This window comes from Charadrius vociferus, unplaced genomic scaffold, assembly GCF_000708025.1.
Source record: "Charadrius vociferus isolate BGI_N301 unplaced genomic scaffold, ASM70802v2 scaffold82, whole genome shotgun sequence".
NCBI lineage: Eukaryota > Metazoa > Chordata > Aves > Charadriiformes > Charadriidae > Charadrius > Charadrius vociferus.
Genome location: NW_009647401.1, coordinates 4,731,159 through 4,753,131, shown reverse-complemented (window position 1 = coordinate 4,753,131; position 21,973 = coordinate 4,731,159). Strand labels below are relative to the sequence as shown.

The window sequence follows — 21,973 nt, the reverse complement described above, 5'->3', positions numbered from 1 at the left end:
ATGGTTTTGTCACATATTTTGGATAAAAAGCCCTTGTACATTTAATGATCTGCATTAGCAATGAGGCACCATGTGATTTACATCCTGATAAGTGCTAGTTAATACACAAACATATGCACATACACAATAGAGGAAATGGAAATCCTGAAAGCCCAGTATGGGACAATTAATCCTGTAACCAATATATGTGAAAAGTGATGCAATAAAACATAATTTGGAAAAGAAAAGTAGGTGAAAAAAAGGAAGTTCAGGTAGCAGAATTGTTCAGTGAAATCAAATCTGGAGAGGACTGTGAGAGGCTCTAATAAACCTAGGCAAATTAACGACCTGATGGCAGATTACACTTGATAGAGACAGAAACATGGTAATGCACTTTGATGGAATAATTAGAACTACTCAGTACACACTGCAGGGTCTTAAATTAACCGTGATTATTCTAGAAGGCAGCCCTGGGTGCCACGGAGAATCGCTTGCTGAAGACCTCAGCTCAGGGTAGCTCAGAAGGTCAATCCCACACCCAAAAAGCAGATACTCTACCCATTCATTGAGTACAGCCTTCATTCACTGAATTTACTCGTGCCTCATTTGAAGACACATTGCGAAGGGTGTGAAATATATATAACTCATGTGGATGAGGACAGACCAGCAATACCAGAGCAACAAATGCCTGGGAAAGGCCTTGCAGGCCAAACTATATAATTTTTTCCCTTCATCTATATAATGAGATCCACTCTGAAGTGACTGAGAGAGGCCCTGGTAAGTAGGATCTTTTGGGAAGGGGTTGCCAAGGAGTAAAGGACAGACAAAGAAGCCAGTGGTCCCAGGCTGACATTCGGTCTGAGAAATGTTGTTACCTTGTGCATGCTGGAATCTCCCCATGCAGCAATTCAGAAAACACTTAAGTTCATGAGTTCTCAGACTCAATGAACTCAATGAGTTCTGGTTTCCATTTTGTCCCTTCTTGTAGCCAGTAAAAACTGCTAGCAGGAAAATAACCATGTTCATAGAATTATAGAATACCAGGTTGGAAGGGACCTCAAGGATCATTTGGTCCAACCTTTCCTGGCAGAAGTACAGTCTAAACAAGATGGTCCAGCACCCTGTCCAGCTGAATCTTAAAAGTGTCCAATGATGGGGAATCCACCACTTCCCTGAGGAGATTATTCCAATGGCTGATTGTTCTCAGCATGAAAAATTTTCCTCTTGTCCAGTCAGAATTTCCCCTGCAGTAACTTGTACCCATTACCCCTCACCTTTTCCATGTCACTCTTTGTAAAAACGGAGTCTCCATCTTCTTTGTAGCCACTCTTGAAATACTGGAACGTGGTGATAAGGTCCCCCTTAAGCGTCCTTTTCTCAAGGCTGAACAAACCCAGTTCTCTCAGCCTTTCTTCAAATGGCAGGCTTCCCAGTCCTTTGATCATCTTGGCGGCCTTTCCCTGGACCCTCTTCAGCCTGTCCACAGCTTTTTTGTATAGTGGGGAACAAAACTGAATGTGGTAGTCTAGGTGTGGCCTGACAAGCGTGGAATAGTATTCTTAAACTCATTCCAGAAAAATTATGGCTGTTTATTTGCCTGCTCCATTGCAACAATTAAATAGTAGGAATAGGTCTGGAAAGCAGAAATGAAAAACAACTGAAAGGTTTCCGCTTAAGCTAACATGTAGCACAGATGAGAAAATCTCATATATGGTATAAAAGACTGAACATTATAAGCAGACTTTAAACGTAAGAGTTACAGGGATCTGGAACTGTCTGTCAAAACACAAGTGTCAAACTTATTTACAGCTGGAGTTTAATATATTCATATGTAGGTTGTTCTTGCCTTTACAATTGGTTACTCTAGATTTCAGAATATATTTTCCTATGCCCCCTAAGACTGGAGGATGGGGGCTTATCCCACTGACTTTGGGAACCATACCTTGTATTCATAAGAGTGACATACAGAAAGATAATCTGTTGGGCAACCCTGCTTTCAATGCTCCCTCTTGTATTGACAAGGATACTTCCAACATAATCCAAAGGAAAAAGATGTTAGAACCAGCAAAGGAAATATTTGTATGCTACATGTAATTTGAGAATTCACAACCACTGGAACTCCATAGCTTCTGTTTGACTGTTTTTCATATACAAGCAAACCCAGTCATCATATTCTGCTCCAGATATGTATTATAGCACTGTCTGTAAACAAAAGAGAGCTTTAGGGAAGCAAGTGGTTCAATATGAGCAATTAGAACAGTAAAGAAGGTATTTTGTACTTCTCTCCATTCAGCAACTTCTGGCTGCAGAAAGTCTGTATTTTCTGGATCATCACAAGTCAAAGCTGTAGCTTAATCCTGCAAGTTGACAGCCTCAAACGGAAAACTCATTTTCACCAGCATAGCTTACAGCTATTTCCTAAGTAGTTGTTTCTAGCTGACTGCACTAAAGCTCTTTTAGCTATTGATATAAATGTGTCACTAATGGGTTTTTGATGGAATTTGGAATTGAGTACATTTGAATACATATCTCTGCCCATAAGAACAGACTTATGTATCTGCCAATAGGTGTATCTTAGGAATTCGATTGCTTGTATATCCGAAGACCAGTGATTCAAATGAGATTTTATTGCAGATCCTATAGCTTTAGCAAAATGAAAAGCAATCTTAGATTTCTCTGTTGCTCAGATTTCTCAGCAGCTGTGAGAATCAGCTGTGAAAGCGACATGCAAGTGAGGTGGGAACAGGCTTTGTTTCAGGGATTAAATCTAAATGCAGTATGTACTTTCATGGTTTTGTAATGGATTGATATAGGGTTATTATGGATAATATTTATTTAGACGAGTAAAAAATGTTTAACACAAAAGCGTTTTCAAATGGAAATGGCAAAGCACAGTTTGCAAATGCACAGGCTAAAATTATGTGTAATTTCAGTGAATGGCAAAGACTGAATAGCAGACAATTGCCTGTGGGGGTTTTTACAGTCCCAACTGACAAAGAGAATGTCTATATAGCACAGAGCGTATAAATCAGTTCCATGACTCAACAAAATGATGTGATACATCAATCATCTGCTTTACAAATATGCAGTGAGGCACTCAGTCATTTGTACATCCATCACAGGTCTGTTCAAGTGCCATACATTTAGTAAATTAATTGGACAAGTCAATATCAAAACCTAAAAACATGCTCTCCTCCTCTCTGAATGCTGGTTCAACACTACTGAAAACAATTAAAATATCTCTTATTTTAAAGAAACTGGTTGTCAAGGGTTTTCCCTGAGGACGTCTGCAGCTGGAAAAATGATTTGTTGTACTTTCCCCTGGGTTTCCATAATACCTGGACTGGAAATGACATCTCTTTCTCTTTCTTTATCAAATAATTTTTATTTTTAATATAGTGTTTATCTAGCACCATTTCCACTCAGAGATCCAAATTACTTTCCTGACAGTCATAGACACCAGAGAAAAGTATTCATTTCTACATCAGTGGTAGTAACCAGCAAATACCCAGCACAGTGGGTGTGAGGAATTTGGGCCAGACACAGTAGGCTAAATTTCTGTTTAGTTTTGTCCCATCACGCAGGATGTACAAGGCTCTTTTCCAATTAGCAAGTGGTCAGACACATAAGGTCAAGAGGTTTGCATACTAGAATGGAACAATGTTTGCTGTTTCTCCAGAATCCTGCTTCTGGCACTATCTAGTACCTGATGCCAAAGAAGGTGAACAAACCAGTCAAAAAGCACTTTGTTTGAAAAAAACATATTCTTTACAGCCTAACACTGTGTTAAATTTGGTCTTCAAAGGTTATATTTAGCAGGGACGACTGGAGTTGCTCTCCGCTATTGGAGTTTGATTTTAATCTGTTTATTGCCCATCTTGTAATCATTGCTTCAGCTCATTTTGAAGATAAGTCAGTGCTTCATAGTAGATAAATAAAGGAGTCTGTTGCATTGTGTGACAAGGTCATAAAAACAATCTGACAGGCAATTAATGCTCCCCTCTTAAAGAGCAACAGCACTGAGGATAAAACAACTCTCTCACACACAGCGTGCGTAAGACCATGTACAGACAGCTAAAGACTAGGTCGAGCTGATTATGACTTAAAACCAAATTCAAGCCCATCCACCAAGGGAGCAATAATGTTATAACGTGGTCAGAGAGTCCAGGGCTGCACAAAGACAGGGGAAATGCAGAGGGCAGGAGCAGCTGCAGAGCCACCTCTGCCACCTGGTCAGGGCCAGGACCATGTCACCAGCAGGACTGCATGGAGCAGAGGGGTGGGCTTGACTTTCCCATTCCTAAAGAGTTCCCCCCCTGGCCAATTTGTGTCCCTTCCTCCCCACCAAGGGACATTTCATGGGCTGCCTAGACTGTGCTTTTGAGGATTGGCAAGGGTTAGTCGTGTATGTCATTTCTTTCTAAAGAAATGCGTCTCTGACACAAAAACAAGTTCCATAAAGAAAAGCTTGTTTCTTCCTTCGGTTACTCTATATGCACTGGTCTGTCTATCCCAAGAAGCCACAGATATCACAAGACATCCCAAGTGTCTCAATCAGTATGAGTAACACAGTGAATAATTTTGTTCTTATCTTAGCATTGTAGCTTTTGCATTCCTTTGCAGTTTATAAATAAGCATCACTATTTTTCTGTCTAGAACTTTCAGATAACCTTTTATGTAGAATTTTCCTCTTTGCACAGAGAGGTTATAATTGGCTAAGACCTCCACAGTAAAGTCATGCATTCTGTAAATCCTATTATAATGTTAGTTAATACAGTGCATGCTGCTCATTTAAGGTAATTTAATGCAGTTCCCAGATCCCAGGACTCCTCAGTGTCTCCTATCTTAATGCAGTGTACTTGCTCTGTATCCAATTATACCCTTTCCATCTTGTGAAATCTTTCCCTCCCTCTGAATAGTCAGCACAGGATGTTCTAAAAGAGTTTCTGTAATGCACTCTTCGGATTTGAGAGATGCATGATAAGTCAACTTTCTGGACTATTTACATTAATGGAAACATAATTATTTCCAAAGCAACAGTGCAGCTGCACTAAGAGTTTGTATGGCCTATATTGTATCACACCATATTGACATTACCATTAAAACCAAAAAACCTGCTCAGACTCATAACAGTTACACTGTTTCAAAATTATTTTGGAGCTTTACTGGCAAAGAGGGCACCGGTTTTAATATCCCTTCCTGGCTTTGCATAAATTGGTAATTAATTTTGGAGCAAAAAAGTACATTTTCCTGATAGAGAGCTGTGTAGGGGGGTGTCATCCCATCTAACATCTATAAAAAGCACTTGAGTGTAGAAGAAGAGGGAGTCAGGCCAATTGGAACTTCTATAGATTAGAAATGACCAGTTTTAAGAAACTGAAAATTAATCCAAAACCTTCTAATTAAGAAATTCTTAAGCAGTGAGCTGTCATGTGAAACCATGCGCAGTTTTGCTTTCCTGTGAAACAAAGACTTTTATTCTCTTTGCAGATAAATGGTTTTACAGACAGAATTAAAAAGAAAAAAAAACCACCAAACAAAAAACCCCAACACTACAAACACACAAAACCCAATCAACCAACCAAAACAAACAAACAAACAAAAAAAAAAACACCACCAAAGCAAAACCCCATAAATGTGTTTTGCATGATAGCACCTGATGACCTATCTACTGGAGCAGAATCTATTGCCTACAGTTAATCATAGAATCATGGAATGGTTTAGGTTGGAAGGGATCATCTAGTTCCAAGCCCCCTGTCGTGGATAGGGACACCTTCCACTACATCAGGTTACTCAAAGCCCCATCCAACATGGACTTGAACACCTGCAGGGATGGGGCATCCACAACTTCTCTGGGCAAGATACAATACTTAAGTCCTCTATATTGCAGACACAGACTTAGGTGCTTCAGAATAGTGCTGAGCAAGCAAGTAGAAAACACAAAAAAGAGACTAGATATATTTCCCTAAATACAAGGATTAGCATGCAAGAATGGTCTTCAGGACAATGCAGTGAGATCCACTCTTGCCCTTGAAAGATAAGAAGAGCTGCTAAGAGTGTATACCTCCCACATATTATTGTCGAAAGTGTGAAGTGGAAGTCTGAGGAAAGCAGAGACTGCAATTGAGATACCTTTTCAAATCTGGTAGGTGGGGAAAACAAACACCTCCCTACTCCCAAAGCATCTTCTAACTACTCCTCAGTAATAAGCTTGTTTATGTGGAAGTTCAGGATACTGTGAATGCCTCCTTTTGCACCTGCATCACTCTGCAAGAGCACAACCAAAACCTGGTAGCCAGCTCGAACCCGGGGTAGCCTGCTTGAACACCTTTCCAGGCGAGAGGATTCCTGGGCTCTAGTCACTGCTGCAAGGATTATTTGTGTGTTAAGGAGCTGCAAGATGAAACACTGTTGTAGCTTAAAAGGAAAGTGACAGGTCATCTCTGTTTCCCAAAGGTCCGATTCTTGACAGTGGCCAAGTTTTACCATCAGGCATGCAACGCTATTTCAGGCAGCCTCATGGCAAGCAGGAAAATCAGATTAAAAAACTGGAGCATTTGTTATCAGGCCTGAGCTGTTAAATAAAAACAGGGATTGATGTCCTTGAGATGCTTTTCAAAACACACTCCTAAAAGGAAGGCGTTAGAACCTAATGCTAACAGATTTCCCCCTCTATTGTCAGCATACTGACTGTTGTTACTCTTATTATGAAGCATCTAGTGCTGCTAAAGAGGTACCTGTGGAGGTACTTATACAGCTAGAGTTACAGGTTTTACCCTAGAAAACAAATGTCTAAAAGCTAGCATTATTAAGATGATGACGTTAGGTTTCTTAAGGGTTTCTTTTTTTTTTTTTTTTTTAATCTAGCCCACAAGAAGGCTCTTTGAGAGATAAAGATATTTTGGCTTAAAAAGCGGCTCTTTCATCAAAACAATTCCCCAAGCCCCAAGATACATCTACTGAAAGAAAAATATAGCTGCATGCAAAGCCAAATGCATGCAGAAATACAACACAATCCTTTTTTCTACACAATAAATGACAGCTACTGAGGGAATGGCTATAGATGAGAAGAACAAACTTGCTTTCTTTTCAAAAGACCAAAGGGAAATGCATGAAACAATGAAACTGTTGAGTAAGACTCTGTCAAGATAAATATCATATATCTGAAAAGAAAAGTATCTTTAAAATCCGATTACTATAACTGGAAGAATTTCAGAAATCTCTGTACCTTACTTCAATCACCAGTTGTTTTTGACAGAAATGAAAGTCCGGAGTTTCCACTGTTTCTGTTTAGCTTTGCTTTCATATTGCCATACATCACCGAAATGCTACACGGTTTTCAGTTACAGTTGTATCTGAAGGTAACTTTCTTTTTTAAATTCAGCGTGACAGTAAACTATGCTCATTATATTCCTGATGTGTCAAAGTAACATTTTGTATAAATATTTGGTCTGATTATGTACATTAATACTGGCTAAATTGTCAGAAATGACCAGCAATTTTAGGCACTATGGCTCTTGGACACACATACACCCGAGATAACCTTTGACAACATCACAGAAAGTGAGTAAGAAATACCCGTCATGCCAGAGAAACTGTGTAGGACCTCAAGCCAGGATCTCAGAAACTGGGGCACTCAGAGCTGGTAGTGCCTCTAGGAACTCTTGCTGATTATGTCTCATAATACCCACTTTTAAAAAGGAGGAATTGAAGCTATTCAGCTGTGACCTTCAGGGATGACAAATTTTAAAAGGAAATACTCTCTCTGTATCAACCCTTCTCTAAGAGTGCACAAGGCAATACTACGAAAAGGAAGCATCTGTTCTAAAGTGAAGTTATTTAGTTATAACTATTTTCCACTGTCTTCCTTTGGTTCATATTCCCTTCAGATAATATAGCAACTGCATGGCGGGGGAGGGGAATTTCAAATTTTTCAACTTTGATCAATGCAATTTTGTCCTGAAAAGGAAACAGAAAAATTTCTGCCAATACTGTGTCAATTAGTGTGAGCAGAAGCCGCATGCATGCTCCTCATGCAAGCAGACCAGAGTTGTGTTACCACATCAGCTTCTGAAAGCCACGTGAACTTGAGCTGACATAACAGTGCAGCAAACAAAGTTCTTATCACAGGTTATATGGCTGTTGACACATCGCACATTCAGGATGTCACTTCACATATGAACTGCAGAGTAACTTTCCACCCTGATAAGGGCTACTTAGTACTTGCCACACTCTACAGTTTTGGGGGGACTGTTTGAAAATATGTAACTGGCCATTAATCCCTGGAGGACATGGACAGACCATAAAAGATTGTTATGCTCAGGTAGTTCCTCCCGTACAATGTGCCTCTTGTAGGTTCAGGCATTACAGGTACAACTGGAACATGAAACCCAACTGCAAACCAGCCATTTCCTGAGCTAGTTACAGCCCACTCCCATGGTTTCTGTCCAGGGCTTTGCCTCTGCATTTGGAGGGGCGTTTCACACCCAATTCAGAAGATACTCTACTGACAGATCTGGCTCCTCCTTGTCCTCCCACGCTTGCCTGTGGTGGCAATGTTTGCAATCTTTGGCCCCTTTGTTCGCTTACAGCTATGGGCTTGCTACTGTAGGCTGTGAATCTGTGTTTTTACTACATTAGCACATGCTGAAGACTGTGCTGAACCTACCACTTGCCCCAGCCTTTAACTGGAGAAGAACAGGAAAAAGGCAATTTGGACAATCTCCAAGTCTCTTGCTGCAAAACTCAGATTGTATCAGGGCCATGTATCCCATTAGCAGCCTGATTCTTCCCCACATTTCATTCCAGCAATACTGAGAAGAGTGGAAATAAGACCTATAGGACTATTTGTAGGTATATAAGTCTATACCAGCTTCCTTAAACAGCTGTCAGCAGATCTTTAGAAGATATTGCCCCTTTCTAAGTTTTGCAAACAACTTTAAAAAAAAAATAAAAATTGTGCTAGTGCCTTCATAGAACATTTGTCAATATTTTTTTTCTTTCAGTGAAACTGCCATGTATACTTAGTTTTGAATCTTCTGTGTCTTGGCAGCAGCCTTGTGGTGAGGCTGATGGTAACAGGCTTGTGAATTCTGTCACAACCTCAAAATCTGGCTCCTGCTTGATTGTTGCCAAATTTGGGTGGGTTAGGATCATATCATTTCACTAAGTTGTTTCAGTTACTCTGGGGGAGAAACATAGGCTCTTCTTGGACCAAAGGCGCAATTCATAAATCAATTAATCCTGCTGATGGTCTCAGGGATAACGATGGAAGACTGGTTACGCGATATCTGCTTTAAAGTTCTGTGGACAGCTGGAAAGAAGGACCACCTGCATGCTGCATTTTAAAGGAATGGAAAAACTCAATCTCTGATTCTCTAAGCACAACTGGGAACCTTCATCAGAGAGATACATAGCTATGAAAGTGCATGCAACCAACCAGCATTCCCATATTTGATTAGGTAATTCTGAATGCAAGTGCATACTTGTACTATGAAAAAACGAGGAACTGCCTTCCAGAGTTGCAATGACTGTTTACATTTAGTAGTGTGTTAAATATTTTCCAATTTAATGAGTCCCCTTTTTCTTGATGCTATGACTAGAGATAAAGTGAGTTGGACGAGAAAGTAAAACACATCCAAAAAGACCTGTTTTGGTGATTTTATGATTTGCAAAAACAGTGAAATGTCCCTTGTTCTTCCTTTACTCCTCAAGACTCGTGGCTAGAGACAGTACACAGCAGCAGAGGCTAAGGACCAACATATATGCTCAGTAGATGTGCAAGTAGTTGCATATTAAACAGTACTGAACATTTATGCCGAACCTTTGGCCACCATGTGCCAGCCATTTTATGCAAGATCAAGTCTTGTTAATAATCACAGCATCAAATATCAAACTGGGAAATGTTCAGAAATAAGATCCTCTGCAAATGCAAAGCTAGACTGCAAGGACCACACAGACCCTATTCATTCCCTAAAGCCTGTCTTGTGGATAGAAACTGGAGCAAAGAAATTGGATTTAAATCTGATTTAAACAAGGTTCCAACCAAACTGGATATTATTGCATAGCTGACCAGTGTAAACATCAATCCAGATAAGAACTATGTTTGTACAGAACTTTATAGCTGAAGTCCCTCAATTCTTTTTTTTGGGTAGAATGAAGTTTTAGACTTTATCTACACCAACAATATCCCCAAGTCATATCTTAAAGCCAACGTGTATGTTTATAGTAACTTATGTATGTGTTGTGTTGGAACCAGGGCGGCTGACAGCAAGAGCAGGGAGGGATAAGGATGCTGGGCTGCCTGGCTGACCAAACTCAGGAAAGTATTGGAAAATTATTCCAGTATTGCTAATACTATGTAAGCCCATACTGAAGTCACACAAAAGATGTCACAAGTGCTTTTGTGGCCACATGCTCACATCATGAGAGATTTTCTGGCACGGTGCGGAAAGCCCACCACTCCATTAGGCTCCTCAGTACTGGGAGCTTCCTCGGGATTGAGCTGTTTTTACTCAGGTGGGAGACATCTCCTTGACTGACTCTGATGCAGTGGACATACATTGCATACAGCGTTCATCTAACCTACATGACTGACCCAGCTGCTTTTGGCGCCTGTCATGAGTGCCAGAAGAAACCCACTGATAAGAACTAACCACACCCCTGACGTAGCCAGAGCCTATTTGCTCAAGTTATTTCAGTTTCTGTTCCTGTTCCTAAATGGCAAACAACAATCGCTGCCCTCATTATCAGGCCAGTATCACTCCACCTCCACCACCTCTTGCAAAATGTGGGTGTAGAATAACATGGGCTCATAATAGTTGCATACAATTCCATTTCAAGTTTTGCACACACACAACAGACAGAGATGACATTATGTAGACATCCATTGATATCCCCTATGCAGCTCAACTGTAATGACAGAAATAAAGCTTTGCTTCATTTCTTCCTCAGAACACACGTGCAACTAACATTGCGACCTTAAATGAACTTAAGTAAAAAGGGACACATTTTGCTAATTTGCTTTCTTTCTCTGCAGATGTTTGTAACAGAGATCAGGCAGCTAAAATATCCATTGATTTTTCACATTCTCCATGAATTGCCTGTGACAGCTAGGATGTGTCCTTTCATTTTTCTTTTCCCCAAGAGGTGAACCCTGAAAACAAAGTGAGATTTTCCATTGTCTTAAACAGAGAACAGGATCAATTCCTCACTATGTCATTGAGCTGTCAGAAATTAATGGAAATATGATTTAAAGTATAGCACAGATAGACAGCAACTCTCCAAAAACTCTTTGCTTCTAACCAGCCCCATTTCCTTTTTAGTTCCAGGTCAAATGATTCCTTAGCAGGGAAAAGGATCATACCTCAGTACAGCATGTTAATTCATGCACGACAGTCTTTTCTTATAAAAATATGTGCTTGACCTTGCTGCTGTGACGCTGAATTACGGTATTATGAAAATACAACACTTCAAAGTTAGTAGGACATCGAAGCTGTCCTTATAGCAAAGGCCGTTCAGCTTCCTCAGGATATGTACATCTCACGCAATGTAAATAGAAGTCTTAGCGCAGTACAACAGCTGATGGGAGCACCATGCCCTTGCTACTGGGTCGAGGTATTTGTCTGCTCCTCCATCATCCTCACCTTCTGCTGTTCAGTCAAGCATATCTGCTCCTTTTCCTGTACAAGTACACCTCTGTTTCAGAGAAGATTAAAGGACGTGCCAGCCAGTGTCCTTGTACGCAGAGATCGAGATGTCCATAGAGAGCTCCCCACCACTGCTAGGGTAGACATTGCACAGGGCTAGGGGCTGTAAAAGGGGTTAGGCTATGGTGGCATTTGGGGACAGAACTGGAAACCTGGCCACTACCACCCTAAGGAAAACCTATAGAACTCACAGCACCCCTCAGATAACTCGCTCCTGTTTCTCTCAACAGCTGCAAATCACAGCTGGATTAGCATGGGTCCTGCACACAATCGCAGCCATTATCCTTCGTCTCCTTTCACCAAGCTGCGAAGACCTGGAGCTGTGCTACAACAGAAGTAATCATTCAGAAACAAATTTATCTCTATTCCTGTGTAATTCACCCCTGTTTCTGAGCAAAACATTAAGTTTCAAGAGCTTGTTAGTCCTGTTGGTAGAATTTGAGATCCACCGTCTCTCTTAAACGAGTTCAGTCTCTTTGTATCTGAATACATGGCAGAACCATAAAACATGAAAAAAGGATCATCAAGTGCTTGACGAGCATCAAGAAAATATGCAGAAAAAAGGGGTTTTCCATTGGTATAAAACCCACTGTATGTGTAAGCTGATTGTCATACTTATGTAAGAATGTATTAGGGTGTATCACTTCATCATGAAAATTAATTGGAGGATTGGGAACTAGAGTCTATTCCAGATTCTTTGAACTGAGATTTAAGTTTGAACAAATCTTCAAACTCTTTGTTATTTAGATTTTCCATCTGTAAAATTGAGATAATAATTATCCAATTAATCCTCTAGGCTCAGTACTTGACGATGCCACGTATTATCTAATGTCTCTGGCTTGTGGAAGGCATCCATCACTGCACGAGTGGTCACTGCTTTTATTTCTTCCCATGTACAGAAAAATAAAGAACAATACAATATTGCAACTAGTTTTCTATACTGGTGCGCAGGACAGAATGAGAATATAGTCTAGAGGGTCAATAAACTGCCTACACAGTAAGTGTACTTAGTATCTGAAGCAAAATCCAGTAGTGTCTTCTCCCTGGCATTCTGCGCTCTGTGACTGAAAAGCCAGAGAACAACCATCACCATAGGTACATGTTTGTTGCTGAGACATCTCACTTGCTCATCCGTGGAAGACTGCTCCTTGCTCAGGCCAGAAGCAGTTCAAAGCGAGCTGGGAGCACACAAGGGTCACTGACTATTTCTGAGGCTTTAACACCCAGGGCAGAGAACTAGTTCAGGCAAAGTGAGAACTGACCCCAACCTTTGCCCAAATCTTAAACCAAACCTGAAGTACATTCAGTTAACATTCATTTCCCTGCACTCGTTATTTGTGGATGAAAGCAGGATAATGTACAACTGAATGGCTCTGTGCTGGTTAGAACCAGCAAGGACCAGAAAGTCCAGTCTTACGACACTTTCAGGCTGATTCTTGGAAAAAAGAGAAGTATATTGTGAGCCTTGGAAGATACCCAGAGCGCTCCAAGGGACCCTGTGAACCTGTGGAAGCTCCGTCCTCTCTAGTCGACGTACCTCATTCATTGCAAGTGTTGTGTCAGCTCTGCACAGAGATACTTTTTTACTCCACTGTGCTACTTAAGAGAGATAAACTCCACACTCAAAATTATTTCAAGCACAGTTTATCACTTGTATTATAGGATACGATACATTAGTTTGTTTGTGATAGTAGTCTTTAGACTGATCCGCTAAAATCTACATGAAAAGAGAAAAGTGGCAATAAATCCTATTTTTCATAGTGTAGACACAAGCTCCATTTCTGTAACACTTTGCCTTCTTTTGGAAAACACAGCTAATGTTAATTAAAGGATTTTTTTTTTCTGTACTTGATTTAGGATGTACGTACATGTTACTGTGAGGCAACGGCAAGGGCTCAGATTTATAGCTCTGTTTGCTACTTTGTAGGAACAGTGTGCATTTTTTCCTTATGCCAGATGCAAGATTGTTTAATCCTCAGTGAGAAATGTTAAAGGCTATGATGACTTCATCAAAAGTGGGTTTGAGAGGCAACTTGACCGTGGCCTACAAATATCTCCCTGGTGGAGCAGCTACTTTTGACACAAAGCTCTTCAAAGAAAAAACATAAAAGTATACTGTGACTGGAAGATCAAGCAAAAGCAATCAGTAAGAAAAAAAGTGAAAAACATGTTGAACAAATAACCCTTATAAAGAAGGGTGGATTTTCTGCCACTGAAAATCCTGAACTCAAAAACAGATATGACATGATGCCAGAGGTAAGGGGGGTGAGGAAGCAATAAACTCGGTAAGATTCTGTAGCCTCATTATGCAGAATACGATGCAATGACAAGATCATTGTAGCAGCTACTTCTGACTATACAGTCATTGTGACTGTAACTCCAAATTCAGACATGTACCTGAATTTCCTCTCCATTCAGTCCGGTTTGACCTCTGGAATCCTGTTTAACCCTATGGAGCAAAACGCAGATATGAATCTGAGTCCTAATTCAAGCTCTTTCAAAATCTGAGGTAAAAAGCCTTGAATCTAATATTCCGACTTCAGTGAATTTTTAAACTAGAGTTTACCTGAGAAAAATATGATGCGCCTTTTTTTTTTGTATCTTCTATTCAATGCTCTCTTATTTTTACCACTTAACAAAAACTATTGGCTGCTTTATAATGAGCAATCCTAAAGGCCTTTATTACACAAATAACATTTATATGCATTATTTGGACTGGTGCAGTTCTTTTGTACATAAAGTACAGCAGAAATTTCATATAAGTGTAGGGAAGAAAAGTGCTGATTTTCACTGCTGCGTCCCACCCCCACCCCCACCACTTGGTTTATACAAGAAGAAGGACTCTTTCAGTAACCGAATGGTGACATAGGTACAGCGTGCCATAATGGATCGGTATGTGTTTGATGCAGCATGTACATTGCAGTGCAGGTTAGCAATTTTGCAGTTTCATTGTCCCTGGGTGCCTGTCCGGCGAGCCACAACACAGTCCTTCAGCATGTTACATCAGCCGGCCCTATTCAAACAGATCTGTTTCCCAACATCATTAAACACAGCTCTCGTTTGCACTGTTGAAGGCAGTGAATCACAAGAGCTGTGATTCACAAAGTGTTGTTCAGTTATGTATGTCCCTGAGCTAGGCTTGGGGCTGGAAAGATGGTCCTTCGGTTCAAAAACATTTGGAAAACATAGTTAACCCTGTCTGTCCTGCAGATGCTTTTTCTGTGACTTGGCCATGGTGAAAGAATCTCTGGAAGAGGATTATCTTTTTGCAGTTTGGATGGGAGCCACTCACAAATAGCTTAGACCTGTACTGATCAGCTGCAGTTTTACAAAATCTTATGCAGTTAGTAATTCTCCTATTAGATCCGAAGCCAGTCTTTTGTGCTCTGTTTTAACTGAGTTTTTAGGGCAGCAATATCTGGTTCTCGCTTCCCTGATAATCTTAGTAGAACAAAACATTGTCACAAATAATAAGGTGTCACACAATTTGAAAATTACCAAGGCAAATTAAAGTTGCAGCCTGAATAAAAGATTCCTTGTATGAATGGTGGATATTTTTTTCCAATAGCAAGCACCTATGCCACATGCTTTTTTGTTATACAGCAAAGATGTGATGGGAAATTATTTGAATAAATCAGTCATGCAGTTGAAGAACATTATTCTTGTCATTCTTGATGCTTCTCCTTGGAAGAGAATCCTTCAGATCCCACTGGCGTATCTATATCGTGGTTGTTCTGGAGAAAAAAAAAAAAAAAAAAGGTATTTTACAAAGCTAAGCAACTCGCTTCTCCTGAGACATAAAAATAAATCCCCCTCCTGCCTATGCTGCTCTAGTCCAGACTTCTTCCCATCTTACTAAGGGAGTCCTTTTTCATACAGGTGCATGCAGTCTTACGTCTGTGGCTTGAAAAATTATACCTCCCATAAAAGGAAGATCAGCCCATCTGCAAAGAGTGCAGCAGGAGAGAAGTTGAAGGGTGCGGGGAGGGAATGATTAAAATTATTGGCCAGAAGTTAAAAAAATAATAGTGTGCTCTTTTCGCCGACGGAACAGTGCAGGGGCCAGTGAGGCTTATGATTTGAGTCACCCTGACTGCAAACCTCTTTAGAAATGATGATGATCTCCGCTAGGACACAAGGAGATGCCTGTCTACAAAGTATATAGTTTCTGACCGTTATAACACAAACATGGGACTTTGTGTAGACTGAATCCTTCTGAGGCCCAGAAAAGAACAAAAATGTTGACAAGCACCTTCAATAGCATGCGTTGTGAGTTGATGGTAGTAATAGCCTGAAGAGCTGTGCTTGCAGCTATGGGATCATGCAGCCCATTGTGCCTAGCACCGGGGCCCCTTGCAGAGATGTTGTGCAAGGATGCCGAGTGCTGTGTGGAGAAACACAGAGGCTGGAGCAACCATATTGCAGTGCACAAAATGCAGACAATGGCCTTCTCTCAACTTTGCAGCTCACTTAATTATGACCCTTAAAGTTGACTCGATAGCAGCATAATCAAACCCACTGCAAGTCATGGTTGTTTTATGGAAATCTGCATGAGTGCTTCTTCTATCCATAGGCAGAGCTTGGAGTCCTTACCTTTTTTAGAGCTCCATCTACGTAAACCTCTGAATATTCTTTCACAGCCAGCCTGGGAGAACCTGCCGGTAAGAAGCTACAACAGCCATGTCCTGGTCTAGGCAACTTCAGATTTCAGGCTCACCTGGGGCTCCTGCTTTGAACGCCAGCACAAGGCAGTCCAACCTACTCTCATTTCAGAAACTGCAGATGACTGTGGTCACCAGAAGTGGAGACAGCCCTTCCTGGGGCACTAGGCACGGTGATAGTCTTTCGGTAGCTGCTTAGGACCTTGGCTCGGATTACACCCCTGAGACTTCAGCAGTGCTGAAGCAATCACACCAAGAGAAATGTGGATGGCTCCCATTTGTTTCAATGGATAAGTAGTTTTAAAGCCTGATTACAGCCAGTTTAGGGTCACCAACTTTATGAATCTTTTCACTTTAGTTGAGAATTTCACAAACACAATATACAGAGCTAATGTATGCTCAGCCCTGTCACATCCTGATATTGTCTTCATTGGAAGAGATTACCTACAGGAATGAAGCTGTAAATTTGAATATGTTAAGTGTCATAAAGAATTCAGTGACTTATTTGGATAATTGAGAACCTCAAGTGAAAACAGGATATCCCAGTAGCACAAATATGCTGCATCCCTCCATAGGACTCCACAAAACAGCAGTGAAGGCAGATAACTTTAATAAATGAGTATCATCTGGTATTTGTGAGCAACATCTTTTTAATGCAAAGCGACTGTGGTATTTAGTCTAGATAATGTATTCTGCTTCCACTGTTGGTATTGATGTCCTTTCAAGTGAACAGAATATGCAGCCATTAATGAGCTCTTTCTGTTAAGATGTTCAGCAATGAAATAATTAACAATGTTGATGTGTAAATTAGGCTTCAGAGTTTAAATTGCCTTTGCAATGAATAAGGCAGATCACATTTCTCTGGCTTTTGGGTCAGCAGGGCAGGTGAGGACTGGCTAAATGTTAAACACAGCAGTAGTCACTTTAAAAGCAGTGCATTAGAGTCTTAGGTCATTGCTAGACCAAAAGTGTTACCCGCCTTACTAACACTGTTATTCAAAGAATAACAGGTCGTGTTTATGCTGCCTCCTTTCTGCCTTTTTTTTTTTTTTTTTGGGGGGGGGAGGTGGGGCATGACACTTTGCAGTGCGCAGTGGTGGAATCTGGACCCCACATTACAGCAATAGAGGAAGCGATTCCCCCAGGTCCCAGCTCCTCTGGGGATCCCACAATGGGATGGAGGCACTTGTATGAATGTCTGAATGCCCTCAACCATCTCCATGCTTGATGCCATGAGGAAGATGAGGTTTTTCAGACTATTCCATCAAATACTTGAACTCAACAGCCTTTCCCACTCCCTGGCCTACACCAGCCTTTGCAAGAATAGGCAGCCAGTATGCCTGCCTTGTCTCTTTTCCAGTCTCTTTCACGGGCAGCCACCAGGCTGAGAACACACCAAGAGGTGCTGCAGCTGAAGAGAACTGTGTGCCTAGGTCAAAAGGAATAGAGCAGGAAGTGATGTAGCTGCTACTTTATTAAGCATTTATAAAGACTGCTGTCTTTTTAATGTTTCTAAAACAAGAAAAAGCAGGATCATGCAATTAACATCATGTTTCCACAAAATATATAAAGCTCTGAATTTTAGCGAAAATCAGTATTTCAACTCAAGCATTGCTTGCACTGACATATGAACTTTTGACTTCTACTTGCCTTAATCTTTTCCCAATGTCACTGAGATCAGAGTAATCCCAGAATATAGTTCATAGAATCATAGAATCATAGAATGGTTTAGGTTGGAAGGGACCTTAAAGATCATCTAGTTCCCCCCAGCCTGTCATGGGCAGGGACACCTTCCACTAGACCAGGTTGCTCAAAGCCCCATCCAGCCTGGCCTTGAACAGTTTCAGGGATAGGGCCTCCACAACTTCCCTGGGCAATTTGTTGGGCCTCACTACCCTCAGAGTGAAAAGTTTCTTCCTAGTATGTATTCTAAATCTACCCTCTTCCAGTTTGAAGCCATTCCCCCTCATCCTATCACTATATGCCCTTGTAAAAAGTCCCTCTTCAGCCTTCTTGTAGGCCACTTTCAGATACTGGAAGACTGCTGTAAGTTCTAATGCCTTTAAACTCTGTTTTGGAGATAGATCCTCCAACATGGTTTATCTCTTGCAAATCAGAAGCTGTAGTTTTCCACAGCTGGCTCCTAGGTCAAGGCTTAGTGGAAGCAGTCCCACTCAGCAAGGTGGCTGACCTTTCTGGGTCACGTTATCAGAGTACAAGAAATGTGGGAAGGGAGAAGCTGTGCTTCATAGGATGAAAGAATGTGCTGTTTTCTACACCGAGTCACTATTGTATGGATATTGTTTTAAAATATTTGACCTGTTGAGGTCTTATCTGCTGCAGCTTAAGTGTACTCAGCTAGCACAAAGACTTGGCCACTGACATTAAACTATTTGTCTCCTTTCCCCTCATTGAACTCTAGGCTTGAGCAATGTCAGCTAGGAAACAGACTTAATCCAGCATTTTACAAGCACTATGATAAGCACATTCACTGTCACAAACGAAAAGCAAAACTTGTTCAGTGCAAATATTATAAAGAGGAAAAATAACTTTTTAAAAAGAACCTGCAAAACACTTTTTATTCTGTGGATATGGCGGTCTTATATTTTTTATCACATGTTGAGACACGAGAATCAACAACACCCCATAGTTCATGTGAAATTCCCACATTCAGAGAATGGATTATTCAGTTGAATGGGTAATATGTGAAAATAATCCAGAAAAAACAAGCAAAAGAAACATCCTGAATACAATAAAAAGTAGGCTCTCCTTAAGGATGCCTCACTTGTTAAGAACCTCAATTGAAACCACAACATAGACATAAAAATGGAAGGTGTGATTAAAGTGCCACTGTAAACACAGATAATTGTGAAGCAATTAAAGGAGAAAAAAGATGGAGGAGCAAAATTATTGGAATGGATATATTTGCTAGCAATATGATATACAATTAAAGTGGGCATACATAGTGCTATAGAAGCTTCACAAGCTATTTCAAACTAGATTTCCTACCAGTTAGTGTGACTTCTGTCACTGATGTTCTCTGTGTTTCACAAGATTCAATGTTTTTACTTTCCCACCACTGCTGTGAGATACAGAAGTGTTACTGACTGCGGTACTGCAGACCAGCACACTCTGGAGTGCAGCGAGGTGGTGGTCAGCTCTGTGACTTGCTAGCATTAACCTGGGTGAGACACACAAGGGTGATGCTGCTGCAGTGTTAGCACAGTCCCAGGCTTCTGCTGAGAACCTTCCTTCTGTTGGCAGGTACAAATATGCACCTTCACGCTGAACCAGTGCTGCTCTTGGTTGATGGATAAGCTGCTGTTCAAGGCCCCTTGACAAAAGCCTTCATTGCCCTCACTTGCACAAGCAGACATTGTGTGTGCATGAGGTGAGGGAGGGACATGCGTGTCATCCTCCTGGGAGTCATTGCTTTTAGTAACAGTGGCCTTCCTTCTGCTCTGTTCCTCTCTAGTACCTCTTTAGCACAAATATGCTTCCTTAGGACTTCACAGAATCACAGAGTGGTAGGGGGTGGAAGGGACCTTTGGAGATCATCTAGTTCAACCCGGTGCCAAAGCAGGTTCACCTAGAGCAGGTTGGACAGGAATGCATCCAGGAGGGTTTTGAGTATCTCCAGAGAAGGAGACTCCACAGCCTCTCTGGGCAGCCTATTCCAGTGGTCTGTCACCCTTAAAGTAAAGAAGTTTTGCCTTGTGCTGAGATGGAATTTCCTGTGTTCTGGGTTGAGCCTGTTGCCCCTTGTCCTGGCACTGGGCACCACTGAAAAGAGTCTGGCCCCATCCTCTTGACACCCACCCTTAAGATATTTATAAGCATTGATGAGATCCTCTCTCAGTCTTCTCCAGGCTAAACAGACACAGGTTTCTCAGCCTTTCCTCATAAAAGAGGTGCTCCATTCCCTGTTTGAAGTGTGTGGCTGAAGTTTCTATTTGAGTTGGGAATCTTTTGAATGAAAGCATTTCTTAAACTGAGAACACAAAGAGTATCAGAGTTGAAAACTCTAATTGAGTGACTCACCAGAGCCCCAGACTCATACTGACAAACTCTTTAATCCTTCAGGACTGCAGACTTTGAGAACCACGCATTTGTATGAAGAAGCACTTAAGTTTTGATGTTAGCAAGAAAATTTCTCCTGTCTTTGGACACGAGAACTTTTTACCAAAAGCCTGTGCAGTGATTCTAGTGGGAATTCTTTACCTTGTTCTTCTGCAGCACCTTATTTGCCATTTGACTGCTGCTTCCCATCCTGATGCTGGATGCAGCAATTCAGTGGGATGGAGAGCCTGGGAAGTACGTTGGGATAGGCAGTGTTAGCAAATCTGCAATCCTGCTGACCGACTTCACCCTCACACTCAGTTTATCACCCAGAAGCAGCTCCACTGAGGCCAGCAGCTGGTACCCTTATGAAGGTGATGCCAGAGGACCATCACATTCCCAGTTCTCCTAAATTCTGGCTCAGCTCTGATCCAAGCCTCTTGTGTGAATAAGCGAGGTCCAGAGGGCAAGCAGTTAGATGTACCATAATAGCAGGGATGAAGATGAAGTGTTAATCAGGGAGGGGAACAGGGGTCTGTAGCTCCCCCACTGGCAATACCCAAGGATATATGAAAGGATTACACCTGTGCATCCCCTACCCCAAACCCAATCCCCATGAGGGCTGTCCCTGCCCCGGGTGAAGGAGTGGGCAAAGTGGCTATCTGCAAAGAGCCCCATGTCGGAAGACATCCCCACTGGGACCCGGCCTGCCATTGCCTTTCCCTTTCTCCCTCTCAGGAGGGCCAAAGCAGAATGGGACTAACCATCTGTTCCACGGGTGTAAAATCAGTATTTACGCTTTGAATGGAAAAATGCAATTGAAAGTACGGTAAAAACACAGGGCCCTTTTCTTTTCTGGAAGATCGCAGTGCCTGGCACCTCGTAAGTTTGCCCCTGATCATAGAAACAGCTGGAGAGGGGCCTTGCGCTGCTGCCCAACATGTTTTCTTTGGATGGAAAATAACTTTGGCCTGAAGTGTTGTAAAGCAATAAGCCGGCACAACAGGAAGTTCTCGTGACCTGACGTGTTCCCTCTCTTTTGCAGACGAAGGAGCCCCACAGCAAAGGAGACTCGCTGCCCAAGCCGGAGCCCAGGCCCCTGTGGGGCGGCGAGGAGGCAGGTACGGGCAGCGGGGCCGGGGCGGCGGGGGCTAAGCGGGCAGAGCGCTCTGCAGGAAGTCTTTAATCAGGGCTGAAGGGCTTTGTCCCCAAGCCAAGCTGAATCAAAGGATGTTTTTCATGTCAAAACGAGACGTAGGCTCACACCCAGTAGGTGTTTGCTGGACGGCAACAACAACAACAACAGCCCAGTTGCGTGCAGGGTGGCCGCAGTCCACAATGTGCTGCGCAAAGGCTCCTGAGGAATCACGCCATGGCATAATGAGGAGAAACAAAAGTATTATAGCACATCTGTTTAATAAGCCACCAGCCACCTTTCAGCACTGATCTGCTACGTGAGCAGAGCTCTCATTAGCTACCAGCAAGAGTCCTGCAAAGACCTTTGAGAGCAAAAGCGGCCACTCGATGAGCCCTGGTCTGTCCACAGGAGGATCAAGGACACAAATG

General features: G+C 41.8%; 1 protein-coding gene across 1 annotated transcript in view; it reads left to right on the top strand.

Moving 5' to 3' along the window:
- The window catches only part of SGK1 (serum/glucocorticoid regulated kinase 1), an 83,053-nt gene that overhangs the window by 32,072 nt on the left and 29,008 nt on the right, over window positions 1-21,973 (top strand). Inside the window, exon 3 of the mRNA XM_009880180.1 lies at window positions 21,453-21,528. Coding sequence (XP_009878482.1) covers window positions 21,453-21,528 — 76 coding nt within the window. The remainder of the gene's footprint in view (window positions 1-21,452; window positions 21,529-21,973) is intronic.